This window comes from Echinops telfairi, unplaced genomic scaffold (assembly GCF_000313985.2).
Source record: "Echinops telfairi isolate 266 unplaced genomic scaffold, ASM31398v2 ScPeMD7_7420;HRSCAF=8458, whole genome shotgun sequence".
Taxonomy (NCBI): domain Eukaryota; kingdom Metazoa; phylum Chordata; class Mammalia; order Afrosoricida; family Tenrecidae; genus Echinops; species Echinops telfairi.
Window position 1 is genome coordinate 52,333,998 of NW_022111320.1, and position 20,131 is coordinate 52,354,128.

General features: G+C 62.4%; 1 protein-coding gene across 1 annotated transcript in view; it reads left to right on the forward strand.

Moving 5' to 3' along the window:
• The window catches only part of DOCK3 (dedicator of cytokinesis 3), a 340,151-nt gene extending 322,262 nt beyond the window's left edge, over nt 1-17,889 (forward strand). The window contains exons 38-51 of the mRNA XM_045297414.1: nt 1,546-1,632; nt 2,875-2,979; nt 5,938-6,079; nt 6,793-6,959; nt 7,087-7,173; nt 7,629-7,808; nt 8,204-8,287; nt 8,363-8,479; nt 10,403-10,524; nt 11,406-11,544; nt 11,872-12,019; nt 16,390-16,508; nt 17,435-17,762; nt 17,873-17,889. Coding sequence (XP_045153349.1) covers nt 1,546-1,632; nt 2,875-2,979; nt 5,938-6,079; nt 6,793-6,959; nt 7,087-7,173; nt 7,629-7,808; nt 8,204-8,287; nt 8,363-8,479; nt 10,403-10,524; nt 11,406-11,544; nt 11,872-12,019; nt 16,390-16,508; nt 17,435-17,762; nt 17,873-17,889 — 1,842 coding nt within the window. The remainder of the gene's footprint in view (nt 1-1,545; nt 1,633-2,874; nt 2,980-5,937; nt 6,080-6,792; nt 6,960-7,086; nt 7,174-7,628; nt 7,809-8,203; nt 8,288-8,362; nt 8,480-10,402; nt 10,525-11,405; nt 11,545-11,871; nt 12,020-16,389; nt 16,509-17,434; nt 17,763-17,872) is intronic.
• Nucleotides 17,890-20,131: the final 2,242 nt, after the last annotated feature.

The following is a 20,131-nucleotide window of genomic DNA, read 5'->3' on the forward strand; positions in this document are numbered from 1 at the left end:
TCTGAAAGCATTGGTGAGGGGGGCGGTGTTCATACCCATAAGCAGTTTCAGGGTTGGCTTTGCCTCTTATCTGAAGGGGGGACCAAAGAGCAGGCCATAGGGGGGGCTGCAGCCTGTCTGTCCGCCTATTCTCCACCATGGGCGGAGGGAGTGCTCTCAGCCCCAGCCCTCCCAGTGTACCCGCACAACTCCCAAGGCTGCCCTGCGGCTGACCCTCGTGCTCCTAAGGATCAGCGGGAAGGCCTTGGTAGCAACAGGGCCACAGCCTCGGACAGTGAGACCAAGCCAGATAAGCACTAATGGCACCGGGCGAGAAGCCGTGCTATACTGGGAGTTGCTATTGGCAGGCAGAGGGCCTTCAGCGCCCCCCACCGACCCCCCTCCGAGGCCTCATCATCTAATGAACCGTCCCCCAAGGGGCAGCTCTTGGCAGGCCGGCTGAAAAAGCACAGCTGCCTTGCCAGCCCCCACCGAACTGCCTCCCAGGAGGCCCTGCCGTGGCTCCGCTACAAGGGGGGGCGGGGTCCTGCCGAGCAGCACTGAAGCAGGGGGGTGCTGCTGAGAGGAAGCCCGCCAGGTGGGGCAGAGCCGTCCGTCCGCCGAAGAGGCAAGGGCTTTGACTCCAGGCACACCTGAAATTTCCGCTGGCTTGTCCCAGGCTTCTTCCTGGGCCCTGCAGGGCCATCCATACGGGCACCGGTTCCTTCAGAGGGTAGCAAGGGTAGGCTCCGTTTGAGAAAACAGAGGCCCGTGCAGGCCTTGGCTCTGGTGCTATCCCACAGAGTATGTGGGAACACCCTTGCCACGGAGTCGGACACGGGGCTCCCTCGGAACAGGGCGTGGGGTGGGTCATTGACGAGGCTGGCTGTTGGGTACCTAGGGACCCATTCCTCCCACCCCTCTCATCCTAGAGGATGGGGTCCCTCTCATTTACGTTCTAAGTATTATCCACACATTGGAGCACACTGGTGACCACAGAGCTAGCCAAGAGAGCAGGCCCGTGTTGAGAGGAAGAGGAGGGGGACAGGGGCCCGCCGGCCCGCCACGGAAGTCACTGCCCCTCACCAGACCCTTGTCCATCTGCAACCACGTCACCCGAGTGACTTCCAGGCTGACCCAGGGGCGTGCGTAGAGGGTCTTGGTTGAGAAGCCGGCCTCTCCTGGCATCGTTGGTGTGTTACACTGCTACGGTGATATGAACCTGCACGGTGCGTCCATGCGTGCGTGAGGAGGGACAAACACAACAAGCAGGGTCCTGTGCTCTCTGTATCATCTCACTGGGATCAGGACACCAAAGCCTAAATGATGGTTGACACGACTATCCCGAGAGTGGGTGGGGGCAGAGGCCAGAGGGCTCTGGGAGTGGCAGCCTATAAACGGAGCCCTGGAAGAGGAGCTTCAGGCCACCAGGATCTGCGCTCGGTGCCATGCTCCACAAATGACCCTCCACGCTGTGCCAGTCGGAGCCAGCGGGAGGCCTTGGAGCATGTCCTTGGAGCTGGGTGACCGGTTGGAGCGTCCTGAGAGTGCCTTCTTCCCAAACAGAGCTGGGAGTTTGCGATCCCGCTGTGCCGGGAGCTGGCCTGCCAGTATGAGAGCCTCTACGACTACCAGAGCCTCAGCTGGATCCGGGTGAGCCTCGCCCCTTCCCCAGCTCCGGCCGGCCGGATTCACGCAGGGCCCTGCTTTGATACAGTGCTGCGGGTAGTGCAGGTGCGGCAGAAGCCTTGAGACTCTTACAGTCTCCTAGGGGGCCAGGGGCAGGAAAAGGTGGCATTTCGAGGAGGAGGAAGTCACTTCATGAAGCTCTGCTTTGTGAAGTTTTCTCCGACTTGGTTTTGCTCAGGGGGGCAGCACAGGGGGTGGGGGGTGGGCAACAAAACACCCTGAATCAGAGTTTATACCTGCTTTGGCTTGTGCTCACGCTTAAGCCCCGCCCCCGTTCTTGGAAGGTAGGATATGCAGATGTTCCACTGGGTGCCCCGGAGACTTTAGACTCCACCAACCTGTCTATTTCTGAGTGCGGGTGCTGAGGTCGGCCTCACAGCTAACCACCCCGACCCCTAGCATCTGTGTGGCTCACTGTCCTCTGTCCCTGATCAAAGATGTGGATTTGGACCTTAATCAAAGGGGCAGTACTGCTCCCTGGGGCTCTGGAAAGATCCAGGTTGACTGCAAACCCAGTTACCTGCTCTTGACCCTGGACTGTGGTCTCCCAGGTCAACGTTTCAGGCCAGTGGGTCACTGAGTCAGTCCTTTCTGAGAAGGGCTGGTCAAGGCAGCCCTGACAGGCCTTTGAGGACTGCCGCTCCCTGCCCGACAGCGCGGGAACAGTGTGCGGTGCAGAACCGGAAGCCCCGTCAATCGAGGCTGAACCACGGAGCCTCCTTCGACACAGTGCCAGACACTGTGCGTGTTAGCTCACGTCCAGCACTTAAGCTCGCCGAAAGGGAGACCAGTGTCGGTGATGCCCCTGGCATCTCTAGTCAGACCTTGGTGAGCCAGAGCCGTGCAACCCAGGGAACTGCTGCAAATTGGAGCTGAGAGCTGCTGCTAGCCCGCTACAGACAGACAGACAGTACCAGGCAGGAGCAGGCCCTGCAATGAGTGTCCGTCAGCACTGAGAGCCAGTGAATCTGTGAGGGGCTGGGCAGGGTGTCCCCATCCCACTGTGTCAGCTGCTGCCTTCCTCCTGCAAGGCACCCTTCTCCTCCTCCTCCTCCAGGAAGCAGCGCCCTTAGGAAAGGGGGCTGCTTCCTCCTTTCCAGCGGCCATGCTCCCACTCCAGTGGCCAGCGGCCACCTGGGAGCGTGGGACCACCCGCTCTGAGGCCCTGCACAGTGGGGCCGCTCTGAAGGCCACTCTCGTTCTCAGAAAACGGAGGCCAGCTACTACGACAGCATCATGGAGCAGCAGCGCCTGGAGCCCGAGTTCTTCAGGGTGGGCTTCTACGGCAGGAAGTTCCCCTTCTTCCTTCGGGTGAGTGCACGCTTCTCCCTCCCTCCCTCTGCCCCTCCAGCGCCCTGGCCGCTCCGGCCCTTTTGCCTGTTCCACTGAACACCTCTGTCCATGGACTGAGCGCTCAGCAGACAGATGGCAGATTTGGACTGGACAGAGGGACAGACTGCCAACTCCAGACCCTTTTTTTTTTTAATGTGCTCTATGCCTCCGTCGTCGCCTGTAGGGAGGTTTTATGACCCAGTCAAGTGAGCTCCTGCCTGAGTGGCTGGGCCCTGAGGCTCCCCAGGGTCTGTTCACAGGCTCACCACGCCCACCCACACCCACCACCCACCCCCGCCCCACTCGGGCCACCAGCACCAGGACTCCTCCACCCTGGCTGCTGGCTGCTATGCAGCCCGGACAGCAGAGCACACAGAAGACAGTCCATGGCCAAACAGAGCAGGCCTCTGTCCAAAGCCCGTCCTCTGGTTCAGGGTGGCAGTGGCCGGCGCCCTCCACCTCCCCCAGCCGCTGGGTGGAAGGAATGGGACTGGGTGCTTTTCTCCTTGGCTCTGCACCCTCCGCACCGTCAGGCTGGACCAGACCTGTGGGCCGGTCCGGCAGAGATACTGCTTCTCGAGGGTCTCCCTGCCAGCCGCTGAGACCCAGGAGGCGCCCTCATCATCCCCAGATCCGATTTCTTGCTGAAGTGATGGGGGAGCTGTGGGAACAGCTGTGGACCCCTCTGCTATGCTGGGATCCCCTCCTACTGAAGGACCAGCAGCAGCGTCCAGGCCAACCATAATTCAGATGTCAGGCCCATCAGCCTGCCCCTGTCCTGGGAACAGTGGTTTGTGGGGAACCAGTGTTCCTGGCAGGGACGGCAGGCATGCTCCAACGCCTGGTGATGCCCAGGCAGGCTGTGATCCAGTACCAGCACACGTAGTGTCCCTAGGAGTAGAACTGGTAGAGGGACGTTCCCAGGAGAGCTGGCCTCCCTTCGGTTCCGCCCAGGGGTTTGGGAAGCAGCCCGTTGACAGTCCTTGCCAGCAGTGGAGGGTAGAGCCCACAGGAGAGGATAATGAATCTGCATGGATCAGAAACCAGAAGCATCTCTTCCAAGTCCTTGGTCCAGGTTCTGCCTCAGGCCTGTACCGGGTGCCTTTTTAATCTCCCCTTGTGAACGGGCCGTACCGTCCCTGGACTCCGCCCTTCTAGTCTCTTAACGAGGAGACCTGGGGGCATGTTGGGTATGCATTGGGCTGCTACCCGCACAGTCCCCAGTTTGAAACCACCAGATGTTCTGGGGGGAGAGGCAGGGCTTTCTGCTCTCCTAAAGAGCTGCCGTCTCAGCAGCTCACAGAGGCAGTGCTGCCCCGTCACCGTCCAGGGTCTCCCTCTGTGAGTCAGCAGCGACTCGATGGCAGGGAGTTTGCGTGACAGCGAGAGTCCCGTGATTGGTGCATCAGCAGTCCTCCCACTTCACTCTAAAACGCCCTGTTTGGGATATTACAAACCAGGCTTCCAGTTCTGTCCCAGACCAGCTGGAGTGCTCCGCCCTGCTTCAGGCTGGTTCCCACCACTTATGATCCCAGTGCCTCCAGGCATTGCGCTCAGGGAGCAGTCTGGATGTTCAGATGTGGCTTTGCGGGTCCCAGGATGGAGGAGGACACGCCCTCCCCCACCCCTTGCGTTGGAGATGGGAGGACAGCGTGCACGGCAGTGGCAGCCGGGCCTTCTCTGGCTGGGACTCTTGCCCGGGTGAAGGTGAGCCTGACAGCCAGCCTCAAGGTCACCATCCCTGCACACAGAGACCATCTACCACAGCAGCGCTCTCAGCCTGCATCCTCTGGACCATCTGTCTGCCTCCCGATTATCCTCTATCTGCCAGGAGAGGGACACACGGCCCTGATCCTGGGGCGCTCCGGAGCCCTTCATTGACCCATGAACAGCACTCTCTGGGGCTGCACAGAGAGGGCAATTCTCACAACGGCTTTCTTGGCTTAACAAGCAGGCCTGGAAAAACAACAACTATCTTTTGACTCAAAATATCCGTGGCCTTCCATCGCCACCACCACCACCACCCCACCCGCCCATGCCCACATGCGGCCCAGCCTGGGTCGGGTTCTCCCACAGCAGGTGCTCCTGGGAAGGTCGGGGTCACCTGAGGGCAGCCCCGGGATCAGCCCCGGCCTGGGCCGCATCTGGCTGACCCCAGGGAGTCTCTCGCTCATTCTCCTCTTCTGAAAACATGTCAGGAGGTGCTGACAGCCGGGTGGACAGGCAGATGTCACCGCGGGCTGCAGACAGGTCTGCTCCAGCCACTCCTGGGGCCCATCTGTGAGGTGGGCGGAGCGGTAGGACCGGGCTTGGCCGTGACTTGGCTCGCAGAGAGGAACGCTGAGTACCAACTCAAGCTGTGACGTGGCTTCAATGGGTCCTTAGAACTGTGTCTGTTTGCTCTGTTGACACTTTTGCAAAAGAAATAGTTGCCAAAGAAAGAAATGGTTGCCAAAGGGATTGATGAGCGCACTAAACAGTTCCTGCATACCTCCTGGGCGATATTTAGGCTGTTGCTCCCAGCTGACAGATCTTTCAGAAACACACACCTGATCACTCCCTTATGCAACCCTCCCGGAAGTGGTGGCCGCGGCATGGCACCAGTGGCTCCACGCTGACCCTCAGCCCTCCCTCACCAGCCCTGCACAGGCACCTTCTCCAGCCGCTCCAACTCCTCCCGGAAGCGTTCCCCTGGCCCTGCCGGCCCTGCCCACTCTTCTCCACCAGGCCAGCCCACAGCTTCCTTCCAGGGCTACTTGCAAGCTTGACTCTTCCCCCAGCCCACCCGGTCCCTGGAGAACCTTCCCTGCCGCCACCCCACGCCCCACCCCAGGGTGGCCGCCTCTCCCGGTACAGTTCCCCGACCCCCAGCATCCAGCCCCCTGGGGCAAGGGCGCTGTGGGGTGAGAGGGCCCCAGCGCTGTGCTGTCTCGGCAGAACAAGGAGTACGTGTGCCGAGGCCAGGACTACGAGCGGCTGGAGGCCTTCCAGCAGAGGATGCTCAGCGAGTTCCCGCAGGCCGTGGCCATGCAGCACCCAAACCACCCTGATGACGCCATCCTGCAGTGCGACGCCCAGTGTATCCTTGCACCTTAGCGGCCCGGGGTGGGGGTGGGGGTGGGGGTGGCCACCCAGCCGGCCGGCCTCAAGGCTGCAGACAGCGTCCCCTTCACAGAGCCTCGGAGCGGCAGTGGACTCGTAGGAGGGCTGGGATGTGGACCTGCTGCCCCTTAGGTGGTGCCGCCAGCAGTTTGGCCTCACCCTGCCTGGTGAAGGCCTGCCCTGCTCCGGTTGTGCCATTCAGGCCCCCGGTCGTCTGGCGGACTGGCCAGGGCCTGTGCTCTTGAAGCACCGAGTCTGAAAGCCACTGTGGCTGCCCCCTCCACCCCATCCCCTGCCTTGCCCCTCCACAGTCCCCCTGGAGACCAGAGGGCAGCCCCCATGGCTGCGGCAGACGCATCCAGAGAGGCGAGTCTAAGCTGGCTCCCACCTGCTCTCTTCATGAGCCGTGGCTTTGCAGGTGGCTTTGCAGGGCAGGCCGGGCCCTTCCAGCCTCCGCCCTTGGTGCGCTAGGCTAGGACCCCACGTCTGCCTGCCCCTTCTCCTCTGCTTCCTGAAAGAGCTCTGGAAAGAGCGCTTGGTGGAGTGCTGACCTTGAGGGCGTGCTGGAGAAACTCAGTACTGGAGTGGGCGTGGGCGGGGGCGCAAGCAGGTAGCCAGGCTGGGGACAGGACACAGGCCTGCCCGCCACCTCCTCCCCGCCAGTCCGGTTTCCCTTCACTTCCTGCCCAGACTTACAGATCTACGCGGTGACCCCCATCCCAGACCCCGTGCACGTCCTGCAGATGGACAGGGTGCCTGACCGGGTCAAAAGTTTCTACCGCGTCAACAACGTGAGGAAATTCCGGTACGACCGGCCTTTTCACAAAGGCCCCAAGGACAAGGAGAATGAATTCAAGGTGAGGAAATGGAGGTAGAAGGGGCAGAGTTTGGGGGCAGTGCCCACGTGAGCCCAGGGCAGGCCCCTCGTCCCTCAGGCAGGGGGTTGGGCCAGGGTTGACTTCTCGGCCTGTGCCCTCCCTGCAGAGCCTGTGGATCGAACGCACCACCCTGACCCTGACCCACAGCTTGCCCGGCATCTCCAGGTGGTTCGAGGTGGAGCGGCGGGAATTGGTGAGACTTGGCTCGGTTGGGGCTGAAGGTCACAGCGGTTCCCTGGGGCTAGCACTGGGGACCCTCCAAAGACAAGAGAGGGCGAGAGCACACAGGCCACCTGCCGGAACAGCTGGCCTCCCCCAGGCCAGTGCTGCTCTGGGGGCTTCGTGGACACCCCCTGCTGATCCACCTGACACCCCGAGGCGGGCATTTCCAGTCGGGCGTTTAACCCATGGGGAAGCAAGTGTCTGAGCAGCCAGCGTGCTGCGCCGACTCGGCGGATTCAGAGGTGGGGCGGCCCACCCTGTGCTGCTCTCCAGCTGTCCGAGCCGCCAGGGAGACACAGGGAAGGAAGGGCCGGGGTCTCAGGGTCTCGATAGAGGAGCCCGTATCTCCGTCTCCCGTGTGTGCCCCAGGGACTGCGCCGCCCCCTTGTCATCGGCCCTCGGGGGCCCTGTGCTGTGTGCCCCCAGGTGGAGGTGAGCCCTTTGGAGAATGCCATTCAAGTGGTTGAAAACAAGAACCAGGAGCTGCGGGCCCTCATCAGCCAGTACCAGCACAAGCAGGTGCACGGGAATGTCAACCTGCTCAGCATGTGCCTGAACGGGGTCATCGACGCTGCCGTCAATGGGGGCATCGCACGCTACCAGGAGGTGAGTGCACCCCGCCCCGCCGGCTAGCCTCCCCGCCACTCCGTCTGCTGTGCCACACCTCTCTGGCGGGGTCTCTGGACACACACTCCCACCTCGACCACGGCCAGCCAGGCGGGGCAGTCCACCTGCCTGGGAGCTGCTGGCTGGCCTGAGAGAGGAGCCTGTGTCCCAGCCAGCCCTCCATACACCGCAGGCTGGCCAGGCCATCCTACTCCAAGGATCACGGCATGGATACCTGGGCCACCCTCGGGCTCCCCAGCCACAGAGAGCAGGGCTGTGACTGCAGAAGGCTCAGGCCCCGGGGGTGCCAGGTACCCTCGCTCCTGTGAGGAGGCTGCACTGTCAGGCTCCAGGGTCCCCTGGGAGTCCGCCTGACTGGGCCCTAACTCTCACAGGCCTTCTTCGATAAGGATTACATCACCAAGCACCCCGGAGACGCGGAGAAGATCACCCAGCTCAAGGAGCTCATGCAGGAACAGGTGTGTCCGGCAGGGCCCCCAGCCTGGCTGCGCTTCTCGGGCCGCTGCCTGGCTAACTGGCTGTTGCCCTGACAGGTCCATGTCCTGGGTGTCGGACTGGCAGTACACGAGAAGTTTGTCCACCCAGAAATGCGGCCTCTGCACAAGAAGCTCATCGACCAGTTCCAGATGATGCGGGCCAGCCTGCACCACGTAAGATGGCACTGTCCACAGCCCCCCACTCGCCCCATCAGAGCTGGGCACCCCCACAGACTAGTGTGGCCAGCCGAAGGAGAGTGTTGACTGAGGGCTTTGGAGGGGGCAGCTGTCCCTCCCCACAGGGGGCTGGGAGGCGGGGCGGGTGCTGGGCCCAGGGACTCATGCGTCCCTCACCCCACCACACCCTCAGAAGGAGCCAGGTCAACACGCTGGAAAGTGGGTAGAGGAGGAGAAGGGTGAATGTGGCAGTCCACCTGCAAGGGCTCGGGGACATGCTCTTTAATCCCTAGAGCTACCTCTGCCCTCCTCCCCTGCCTCCCGCCTCTCCCTCCCTGTCCCTTCTGCTCCTGCTCTACACACACACACACACACACACACACACACACAAAACCTCCCCTCTGCCTACCTGTCTGGTGGCCCGGGATCAGCCTCAGGCCCAAGAAAACCTTGTGTAGAAAGTCGTCTTTTGTGTTGGTTGCTCATAGAGGGACCAGCAGGTTTGGGGGTCAGACCCCAACGCCGGAACGTGTCCCTGGCCTGGGCACCCACAGCAGGATCTGGCCAGTGCACATGGGAGGACGTGGATGCAGGACACAGTTCCCTGGTGGTAGTGGTGGGGGGGGGGAGTCTTGCTGCTAGTGGATAGAGGTGAGGATTGGGTTCAGGTGGCACAGAACCTCCGTTCTCATACTCTCACTCCATTGTCAACCATAGGGCTGACCCAGGATCTTTCTGTAGCAGTCTTCCTGCGTAACCGGCTGGTCCCCAGGTCTCAGGGCTGCATGCAAGCTACTTCCTGCCACCTAGCACCCGCACAAAGCCCTCTCATCACCAAGAGCGGCAGCAAGAAGGCAGGGGAGTCCAGCTGTTGAGTGCTGGGCCAGGCCCTCCGACAGCACGTCCCCTTCTGGGGTGGTCACAGCCCACAGAGACCCGCTAGTGGGTCTGGCCACCTCACTCCCCCCACCCAGCACAGGTGTGTGCTTGTCCTCACACGCGTGTGGGTGGCAGCCTGAAAAGCCAGAGAGCAGCATTTCTCTGGACTGGCAGGTGTGGCCGTTTCCCAAGGTGAGCCCACAGCACAGCGCCTGGCCACTCCCCTGGCACTTCCAGGGCATCTTCTAGGTTTCCTCTTCAAAACAGAGTGCCCCTCGATGACATCTCAGCCACAGCACCTCCTGCTGGTGGCTCCACGAGAACCACCCGGCCTGGCTGTGGGACGGGCTCGGCAGCCAAAGCGCCTCCTGCAGGCCAGCGAGCCAGGGCTCCGTGGTCCCCACGTGCAACGTGAGGGAGCCCTGGTGGCTCCGGCGGTGGGGCCCTCAGGCTTTGCAGGGAGGTGGACTCCCCGCACTGCCTCAGACCCGCCAGCAATACAGCCTGGCAGCCCGCGCACTAAGATCTCAAAGGACTTGGACAGAGCTGGCCCATTAGCTGTTTCCTAACCTGTGGCAGCCCGAGAGGGCCTGGAAGCAAGGGGTCAGCCAAGAAGTCTGTGCCCCTCATGAGGATTTCACGATGCCAAAATAGAGCTGGGCTCTTGTAAAATGATTCTGTGTCATCTCCCCATAAAATGTGTCACGAGAAACTCGGCCCAGGTCACTCGGAGCGGGGCCATGGTCAAGTGCAGGGGTCCCCAGCCTCGTGTAGAGACGGCAGTGACTGATGCCCATGCGCGACCTGCCTCTCAGTGGACATGGCCTGCAGCAGCAGCACGCCTCTGTAGGCGTCCCTGTCAGCTGCTCTGCACAGGGTCAGCCTGGCCCGCTGCCCATAGGAGTTAGCAGGTCAGGTCCCGTCAACAGTAGATGATTCTTGGTTTGGGGTTTTTCCCCTTTGTACATACATTTCCCCACGGCCAGCTCTCCCCCCGCCCCTTCATTCTACCCTGGTGAAGGCACCTCTCGTTCCCAACAGGAGTTTCCAAGCTTGGACAAGCTAAGTCCCGCGTGCTCAGGCGCCAGTACACCCCGGGGAAACGTCCTGGCTTCCCATAGTCCCCTGAGCCCCGAGAGCTTCAAGATGACCCACCGGCACAGGTACGGCCTCCGGGCCAGAGCGGGCCCCTCCACATGGGCAAGTCTCACCGTCAGAGGGTCAGAAACTCTCTATAGTGCTGCCACATAACCTCCTGCACCCGATCCAGCCTTGCCCAGGACCTACACCCGGTGTTACCCCAGCTCCGGGGGCATCGTGGCATGTCTTAAAAGGTAGTCGAAGCTTGGAAGGCAAAAGAGAGGTGGGGTTAGGAACGTGGTGGAGTAAGGTCCAGGCACAAAAGATGTGAACAGGTCAGCGCGGCAGCACTGCTCAGTGCCCAGGTGCGGCCTAGACCAGCTCTGAGTGTGCTGTGTCCACCCAAGCTCTCGGGCCTATGAGCTTTATGAGGGCAAAGATGGTGTGGTGACACAGATGTCCAAGTGTGGGCGCTCTCAAATCAGGCCTGCTGCTGCTGGGCTCCCCGAGGATGCCCAGCATGGCCAGGCGCTCGGAGTCAGCCTGTGCAGGGCCCTGCCCTCGGCCTGTGTCCCAGCCTGAGTTGTGAGCTTGAGTTGGGCAGTCCTGTGGCCTTGGATGGAATGTTCATGGCCCGCTGTCCCGGTAGCTTCCCCTCTGACCCAGGACAGAACCCCTTGGGCCCAATACCTTAGCCCACTGCACGGAGGCCTAGAGACCCTGAGCCTCCGTCCCCCCTGTGCAGTGAGCATGTGCTGCTGTTCGCAGGGGTCTGAGCGGCCAGGCCAGGCTGGCCGTCCCCCACCCCCGGCAGCAGCAGGCCCAAAGAGGTCTCTAGGGCTCGGGTGGGTCTGAGGGCCGGCTGGAGGCCCTCCACACCACAGGGGCTGGGGTGGCTCTCACTCTTGCTCCCCAGTGGCCGAGCCCTGGGCTGACCCCTGCCTGTGCCTGCTCTCTCTCGCAGCCCCATGACGTTGATGGGCACTGGCCGGCACTCGTCGTCCTCTGTGTCCTCACACGCGTCCAGCGAGGCCGGGAACGTGGTGATGCTGACTGACGGCACCGTGGGCGAGGCCCCCGAGGAGCTGTACCACCACATGCAGGTCCCACCGCTGCCTCTGCCAGCCACCCGCTCCGTGGAGGCCAGCCCCCACAACTGGCCCTGGGGGCTCAGCATGCCCTGCCCCCGCCCCCAGAGCCAGAAGCCCCCACCCTGCCCCTTCCCTTGACCCAAGTCTCAGGCCCTTTCCCAAGAAGGAAGCCTGGTTTCTGCCCCAGCTGCTCTCAGACATCTGGGGAAGACACTCTCCTTCCCAGCAGCAGGGCCCCGACTGCCGTGCTCCACACAGGCGGCCGTGACCCGAGGGCCGGGCCCCCAGGTCAGTCCTGGCCACTCAGACCCCGCCTTGCGGCTCTTTCTGCCCTTGCAGCTCACGTACCCCAGCCCCAGGCACCAGGGCTCGGCCTCCAACGTGTCTGTGCTGTCCTCGTCCCAGGCGAGCCCTTCCTCCTCCAGCCTGAGCTCCACCCACTCCGCGCCGTGCCAGATGGTCACCTCTGCCCCCTCGAGTGCCCGAGGTAAGGGCGGCTGGCAGCCTCCTCTCCCTGCCTGTGCTGTCAGCACCAAGGACCCTTGTGCATCCCTCCCCGGCTCTCTGGCGGGGCTCAGCTCTGGGCAGTGCGCACAGCTCTGCTGCCCACCCCCGCCCCCTCGGGGGAGGACGCTCACGTCTTCCCACCGAGAGGTTTGCACACAGACAGGTCAGCGCTGCAACCAAAGCAAGGCTTTGTCTGAAGGGATCAGGCTTGAGGGCCGAGTATGGAGAGCAAGTGTGAAGGCCAAAATTTACCCTGGGACGTGCCAAGGACCACCACCCTGCAGCTGTCCTCAGTCTAGAAGGGCCCGGGCAGGAGAGAAGGCTCCGTCCACAGCCGGGCAGTGTGTCACTTACCGCCGGGTTTCCTACTCAGCTGCCCTCGTCTCGTTCTCCGACAGCCGGCCAACTTCCCACGCCACAACCCTGGTCCTGCGCTGAAATCTGGTTCTCCGTCCCTTTCGATCAGCAGTTCTCAACCTGTGGGTCGTGACCCCTTTGGGGTCCCCCGATTCATCACAGTAGCAAAATGACAGTGATGAAGTAGCAACAAAAATAATGTTATGGTTGGGGGTCACCACCACAAGAGGCGCTGTCTGAAAGGGTTGTGGCATGAGGGAGCTGGAGGACCACTGCCTTAGATGCAAACGCCTGCGTGGAGCGGAGATGGCCCTCGTAGCCAAGGTCTCCTGCCTCCCGGGGTTGGCCCCGCAGGACAGGAACAAACCCGAGTGGCCCGGAGCTTGCCAGACAGAGCCCCTTTTGTCCAGGTTGTGGGGTGGCGGGCCGGTTCCTTGGCCGTCTATCATGATGGCGGCAGAGAGAAATGGCACAGGCCTCCGCCTTCCCCGGAGCACTCCCACCTGTAAGGCGTGACGGGGAGGTGACAGGACTGAGGGGAGAGGGTCGGGGTCCAGCTCAGCAGTCCCCACACTCCAGGCGGGGAAACAGGTTCTTTGAGCGACACAGGCAGCCACCTCACCAATCCTCACCCGGTTGGCTCTGCCTCCCGACCTTGGGCCTGGGGCTTGCCGGAAGTGCTCATGGAACACTCAAGGGGCTTCTTGAGCTGCCAGCAGGCATAGGTCAGCCGGGGCTGGGACCCCTAAAGGCTCAGCTGAGCAGGACACCCAAGAGAGCCCGCTTAGTGACTGGATCTGAGCCGCCTGTCACCCTGCGCCTGCACGCGGTCTTTCCCTGAGTCTTGGACCCATCCTGGGATGATGCTTGCTGTCACCAGAAGCAGCATTCCAAGACCCAACCAGATGCGGCAGGGCTCCTGTTAGCGGCTGTGGACGTCAACGGGGAGGGCAGTGATGAGAGGAGCGTGCTGCCCCTCCCTCGCGGGGGAGGCTGGGAGCTGCACCAGCACTGGACCCAGAGCAGGGTCCATGAGAAGGGCAGCACGTTGCGTTCAGACGGCCGGCTGGAGAAGACGGTCCATCGCTGTCAGTGCAACCGGCCACTGCTTCCCGAGACAGCGCCCGGACCTCTCATGGAAGGCTTTGCTGGAGAAAGTGACGGGGGAGGGGTGCTTCGAAATCACTTCCTCCGGCTCCAGAGTGTCCTGTGAGCAGTGTCCTGCCTGTCACACCCACCGGCACTCTGCGGTGGCTCCCGTGGCCAGGTGGGCAGCTCCCTCCAGTGGAGACAGGAAAGGTGCCGAAAGGTGCTCTGAGCAGCGCAGTCCTGCTGGGGAGTTTCCCTGACCACAGCTCCAGCCGCTCACGGAGCCCTGTGGACACGGAGCTCTTGGGGTGTTCTCATGAAAATTCACCATAAAATAAAAAAGGAGCCATTCCTGCACCGATACCCCTTTGTTAGAGCAGCCAAGGGACCCCCACTCCATGCCTCCCAGCCCCATTGGAGCCTCTGGGCCTCGACGATGGCCGGAAAGCTGTGCCCCTCCTTCAGGTGACCGGGAGGTGCGAGTCAGGCTGTGGCCTCCAGGAGGGCAGGGCCCCTGACCAGCCTCAGTGAGGCTGTGTCCCAGGTCCCGCCAACGCACCAGATGTGCTAGTTTGGCACTGTGCTCTAGGGGGAGGGCCCTGCCCAGAGCTGTGCCAGCTGGGCTCGGGCACACTCCTAAGTTCCCTGGGATTGTGTGGATATCTTCGTTCGTGGCAACAGAACGCAGGTTCTACGAGCACTCTGGAATCCGGCAGGCCGGCCCCGGGCCGCCTCACGCCCATCTCTTGCAAAAACCAAGACCGTTCTCAGCAACCAGACGTTCCAGAGAATGTCATCACCGCTGACCTCTCCCTGACGGGCTCACGGTGACTGTGAAGGGACTTCCGTCACATCAGCAGAGAGGCTCAGCCTCCTGGGAGAGAAACAGAAGAGGCTCTGGGTTGATACCTGGGGAGAGGGAAGGGGGGGACCTAGGCAGGTCTGGCGACAGCCCACACACTCCCCAGTCATCTGTGCCCAGAACAGGGTCCAAGGGGTGACACGGGGCTTCCCAGACAAGAGGAGCTGGGTGGGTGCCCACGGACCCGTCAGCGTAGTTATTTGGGAGAACGGGGCTCTGGCTGAATCTGCAACCTCTGGAGTGAGAAGCACATCTGGAAGGTTCTCATGCGGATGCGTGTGGCTGGTTCCCTTGCTCCAGCCCAGAGAGAGGAGGCCGTTCTTGGAGGAAATGACGTTGCATTTAAGTCAGAAAGCCACCACAGTCGGAAACAAGGACCTGAGCACGTTTGGAGGGCATCTCTCTGAAAAAGGGACAGTCCAGGCTGCCCAGTAAGCGCTGAGAGGTGTCCAGCGACAGGCTAGAGCAGTGGTTCTCAACTTCCCTCGGGCCACGACCCTCTCATACAGCTCCTCATGTGCTGGTGACCCCCAACCATAACATTATTTTCGTTGCTACTTCCTAACTGTCATTTTGCTACTGTTAAGAATCAGGCAGCCCCTGTGAAAGGGTCATTCGACACCCCCACCCCCACAAAGGGGTCGCAACCCACAGGTTGAGAACCGCTGGTCTAGAGGATTCCTTTGAAGCAATAAAGTTTATCCAGTGCCTTAAGCCGGCCCCAAGGCCCCACCAGCAGGGCCCCTGGACCCCCCATCGCACCACTGCCTCCCGGACTCTGCCTCGTCCTGGGTGCGGAGCTTTGGGGGTTGCTCCCTGGGCTGGGGCTGCAGTCGGCAGTTTGAACCCACTGGCCCCTCTGGGGGAGAAAGACGAGGCTTTCTGCTCCTGGGATGATCTGCAGCCTCGAAGTCCACAGGACCAGCTGTTGTGCGCTGTGGGTTTGCTGCGAGTCAGAATTCACTCGATGGCAGCAACTGCGGTCATTCCAGAAGCCAAAGGCATAAGACAAGAAGTCCTCGCCTGGGACCCCTGCCTGTGCCTGAATCGCATATTCAGAGGGCAGCTCCGGAGACCCCGGGTTTGGGGACACAGAGCCTCTAGGGGCTGCAGCTCCCCCTCTTGGCCAGCACCCGGGGGTTACGCTGGACCCCACAGCTTCACTCAGGCCACACCACAAAGAGGCTTTCTGACCACTGAGCCAGCCAGCCGCTGCCCCTGGCTGAGAAGGGGGCAGTGTGTTCCAGGTGACCCTTCAGGGAGGGGCCCAAATGCCCCGTGTGGTTCCCATGGGCAGGCTGGGACCTGGACAATGCATGGTGCCCATTTGCAAGAAGCAAGCAATTCTCGCTGCTCCTGGGGATGGACCACCTCAGGGTCAACAGGCTGGCAGTTCCCTAGCCTGTGTCACTGGGGACCAGGCCACCCCATACCTGGCATGGTCTGATCCCCTAACAGCTGAGCCCAGTGACCCCAGTTAGCACCATGAGCCCCGAGTCCACTCAAGAGCCAGCCCATCTCCAAGCAGGAAATCCCCAAGATTCCCTGGGCTTTGGCTGACAGCAGGGTTGCAGCAGCAGGACTGCCAGGCAGGCAGAGGCCAGCTTCTGGGCCTAGTGGGTGGGAGAGGGGGGTCTCTGGGAAGGGGTGGTAGGGGCCAGCTGGGGTCCAGGCAGATAGTGTCCGGAGAAAAGTAAGTGTGTGGAGATAGAGTGTCACGTGAAACCAGATGCTGTCCTGTCTGTGCGATGGCCTCACAGCAAGCAGCCTTCGAGGGGGCCCAGCATCCAGGCCGCGGCCTTCTGAGAGTGCTGGGCTCCATCCCCAACTCTGCTTGCGGGCGGGGAAGGGGGCAGCAACCCCCGCCTGCCGTGCGTCTGCCCAGCACCACCACCGTGTAACCGCCTGGCCCAGCGTCATCCCTCCATGCTTGCTGAGCCCACGTCACTCTGGCTGCAAGGGCCGCCTGCCTGCCCGCTGCCCAGCTGGGCCCTGCGTCTGTGGCCTGTCATCTGTGCGTGATTGTTCTCACTTGGTTACAGGCTCTCCCTCTCTGCCAGATAAGTACCGCCATGCCCGGGAGATGCTGCTGCTGCTTCCCACACACCGGGATCGCCCGAGCAGCGCCATGTACCCAGCAGCCATCCTGGAGAACGGACAGGTAGGGGCCGCCCCTTCCCTCCACAAGCACAGCACCGGTCAGTAGTGCATGGCTTGCCCCACTGCCCTTGCCACCACCCTAAGCGCCTCCCTCCCTCTGCCATGCAAGTCTCAGAAAGCCGCCGGGCTCCCGCTGGGGGCTGGCAAAGAATCTGAGGACGCCCCACCCCGCAGCACGCAGGGCGGGTAAAGTGGAGCCCCGCTGCCCACCTTGCAGGTGGCCGTCCTTGCCGCCAGCCTCCTGGACTCTCACCCTAGCCAGTCTGACACACAACACTGGTTCTCTGCCGCTGCCCCTGCTCGCCCTGGGCCTTCCTGAGCCATCATCCACCTGAGCCCTTCCCCCAGGCTGGACTGCTCCCCACCTCACCCCATTCACCGCTCTCTGGACACTCCACCTCGGGGCTTGAGCAGAGGTCTCCCGGTTCCCTCCCTCCTCACCCCCCACCCCCCATGGCACTGCTCCCTGGTGGCATAGCCATGCCAGGCAGAGGGAGCTGCCTGTCAGAACAGCAGGGGCCTGTCTGTAAGGTTGGGCTGGGCTGCTGTCATCCCCCTCCTGCCAGCATGGGCCTTGGGGCCCAGGAGGTGCAATGTGCCAGTGCTCCTCCTTTCTGCCTGCGGAGCAGCGTGGGGTGCGCACCCTGGCAGGACAGGAGATGACTGTGGGCCTTCCCAGCAGACACCTGGGCCTCCCCTCCTCGGGCCCTGCACAGGGCAGCCGTCCAGACACTGGAGAACATGCCACAAAGGCTCTTGGGCCCATGACAGCTCTCGAGCCAGACCCCATAGGACCCCACCACCCCCACCTCCACCTCATGCACCACTTGAGTCCCCACCCAGTCCTTGGAGCACCCTTGCTCCTGGACCACAGTGATGCCCCCGGGATGTAACGGCATCTCCCCTCTCATGCTGTTCCTCCACCAGCTGCCCAGTTCCCAGCGGGCCCTGTTCCAGCAAGTGGTGGGAGCCTGCAAACCCTGCAGCGACCCCGACCTGTCTGCGGCTGAAAAAGGTATCATTGACCCCCTGCCCGTGCCCATCCTGAGGGTCTCTCTCCTGTTCCTGAGCACCAGCTGGCCAGGGCTGAGCCACCGGCCCCACTCCCCAGGGTCGGTCTGTCTGTCCAGAGTCCCGGCCGAGGCCTGTGCACAGTGTTTCCACCTTCAGCTGCGTGGCGCTCGTTTGTCTGCCTCTCTCCCTCCACAAGGCTTCCCCTCACAGCTGCCCCAGCGGCCCCCGCCTGAGCTCACACGTACTGGGACTCGGGTCCCTCTCGCTGGCACTCGGGACAGAGGGATGGGGAGGGCAAGCCGTAGTACAGTGCATTCCCAACAGTTCTCCTGTGGTCATGCTGGCCAACAGCTGCCAAGCCTGCCTGAGAGCCAGCAGGGCCCGGCCCCACAGCACAAGGCTGACAGCCCGTAGAGAGGGTTCTGCAGGTGGGTGGTTTTGCCCTGTGGTCCGCTCCCACAAGCTGAGGGGTGGCCCTGGCCTGAAGCCCCTGATGTCAGAGCCTGTGGGAGCTTGTCAGCCGGCACAGGCAGTACCGTCACGAGGGTGGGGCTGGCCCCAAAGGCACCTCTTGCTATTAGGAGTTCAGGGCCCTCAATCCCACCAGTACTGCCTGTGTCTCCTGGTCCACTGGGAAATAGCCCTCCAAAGTTGTCACCGTATTGTACTGCACCTCCTCGCCGAGTGCTGTCTGCTATCCACACTGTCACTGCCCCTTGCTCATTCATAAAGGACACATCTCTGTGTTCTCCCTGAAGATACCAAACCTTGGGGCCCAAAGGCCAGGAGACCCTGGCTGAAGCTGCCTCCCAGACTCAGGTAGCACAGCCAAAAAGGGTGCCTTGAGCTTGGGCTCCTGCGCCCGTGACTCCAAACCGAGCACCCTCAGAACTAGCTGAGAGCCCAAATGGGCTCAGCCAAGATAGCCAAGCCAGAACCCACCCCGACTGGACTCAGAAGAGCTCCAGGCCCCAGGCAGGCTACAGCAAGAAGCGGGCACAGGCACGCCCAGGTGTGGGGCGGGCAGAAGTCTCCAAGCAGAGGTGAGCCAGAGAACACCTCGCCCTGCCAGCCACTCTTAGTGGGTGCCCAGTAGGGACACTGGTGCCGGAGCTGCCCTGCGAGTGGCCTTCCAGGGCAGGAACTACGCAGACCCGTCGCCACACCGGCAGGCAGGGCACCAAGTCCCACTCAGATTCTACCTCTTCTTTGTCAGGCAGTGACTTGAGGGCCAGTGTGAGGGGGGCTTCTGGTGCCCATGTAGTGCCCACCAAGCAGCCCGGGGGAAACCATCCAGGCCTGGCCAGCTCTTCACCCCTTGAAGCTTCCTGCCCTCACTCGCTCCAGTGCCTTTGGGCCCCTGCAGTGAGCGTGTGGAGCCCTTCAATTCTTCCAGTGCCTCTGGTATCTCAGGGAAGCTCCCAGACCCACCTCCCAGGTTGGTGCCCTGGGAAGCCCCCTGGTGGCTCTTTGTGCAGAGAATCATTGTAGCAGCCAGGTGCCTGCCGCTCACTCCTGTAACCTCCTCCCTCCTGCTGAGGCCCTGGGAACCTGGGCCCTCCTCCAACCAGAGGAGCCCCAACTGCTGCATTCCCCTGTGTTCTCCTTGTTCCTGGGCCACCATGGGCCCAGAACTGCCGACCTCATCTTCCCCGAAGGCCAGGCTCCAGCACCTTCCTTCCCACCCGCCCCAGGGTCCCTTCAGGGCTGACATTTCCTGTTCAGGGCCCAGACCAGGAAGCACACTCTTCAGGGTCTCCCCAGCTGCAGCTGTTTCAGATCAGCCTCGATGGGTGCTCACAGCAGCAGAGGAAGGGCACGCTGCTGCTTGGTAGGAGCCACTTGGAGGAGGAATTGGCCAGCAGACTTCACATGTACCCTGCTGCCCTTGCAGAGCTACCCACAGACCCCCAGGTCCAGCCAATCCACTCCTCTCCCCCGGCAAAGTAGTCCTTCCCATCTGGGGCCAACGGCCACCACGTGGTGGGAGGCTGGTCACTCCTCCCGCACAGAGACCTGTGCTCACCCAGACTCACCGTCCTGCCCTGCGCCTGGGCAGGAATGTGGGCAGCCCTCCTCGGGACAGAAGCCTGAGCACTTCCTCTTCCCAGGAAGCGGGGCAGGGACCTGTGGTGCAGTCTGGGCTCACCACTGCCTCCTGATGGGCTCGCTGGTCACCACTCTCTAGGAAAAGCTCCTGAGTTTACTGTCCTCCCAGGCCTTCCTAGGACCGTTTGGGGGGCAGCTCCTGGCCACATACCCAGCTCTGAAAGGGGGCAGTCTGTACCTCCACTGCCCAGCCCTTCCACATTGCCCTGGCTCTTCCCACCGGGCCTCTCCAGCCCAGCCCCTTCCCCCTGCTCTTCGGGATCCCTCTTCTCCTGGCAGCTGCCTAAGTTCAGCTGCACTTCCCTGACTTCAGCCCCCAAGTAACTGCCCTCCTCCGTGCCATCTCTTCCACCCCTGAGTGGTGCCCGCAACCCCCCAAAGCTGGAGCCTGGATAGCGAGCCCGTGAGGCCCAGCGCTTCCAGTCTGTCCACGTGGGGCGCAGCCCGAGCCCCCAGGGCCTCCCCCAGCCAGCCCGCTGCTCAGGGAGCGCAGCAGCCCCG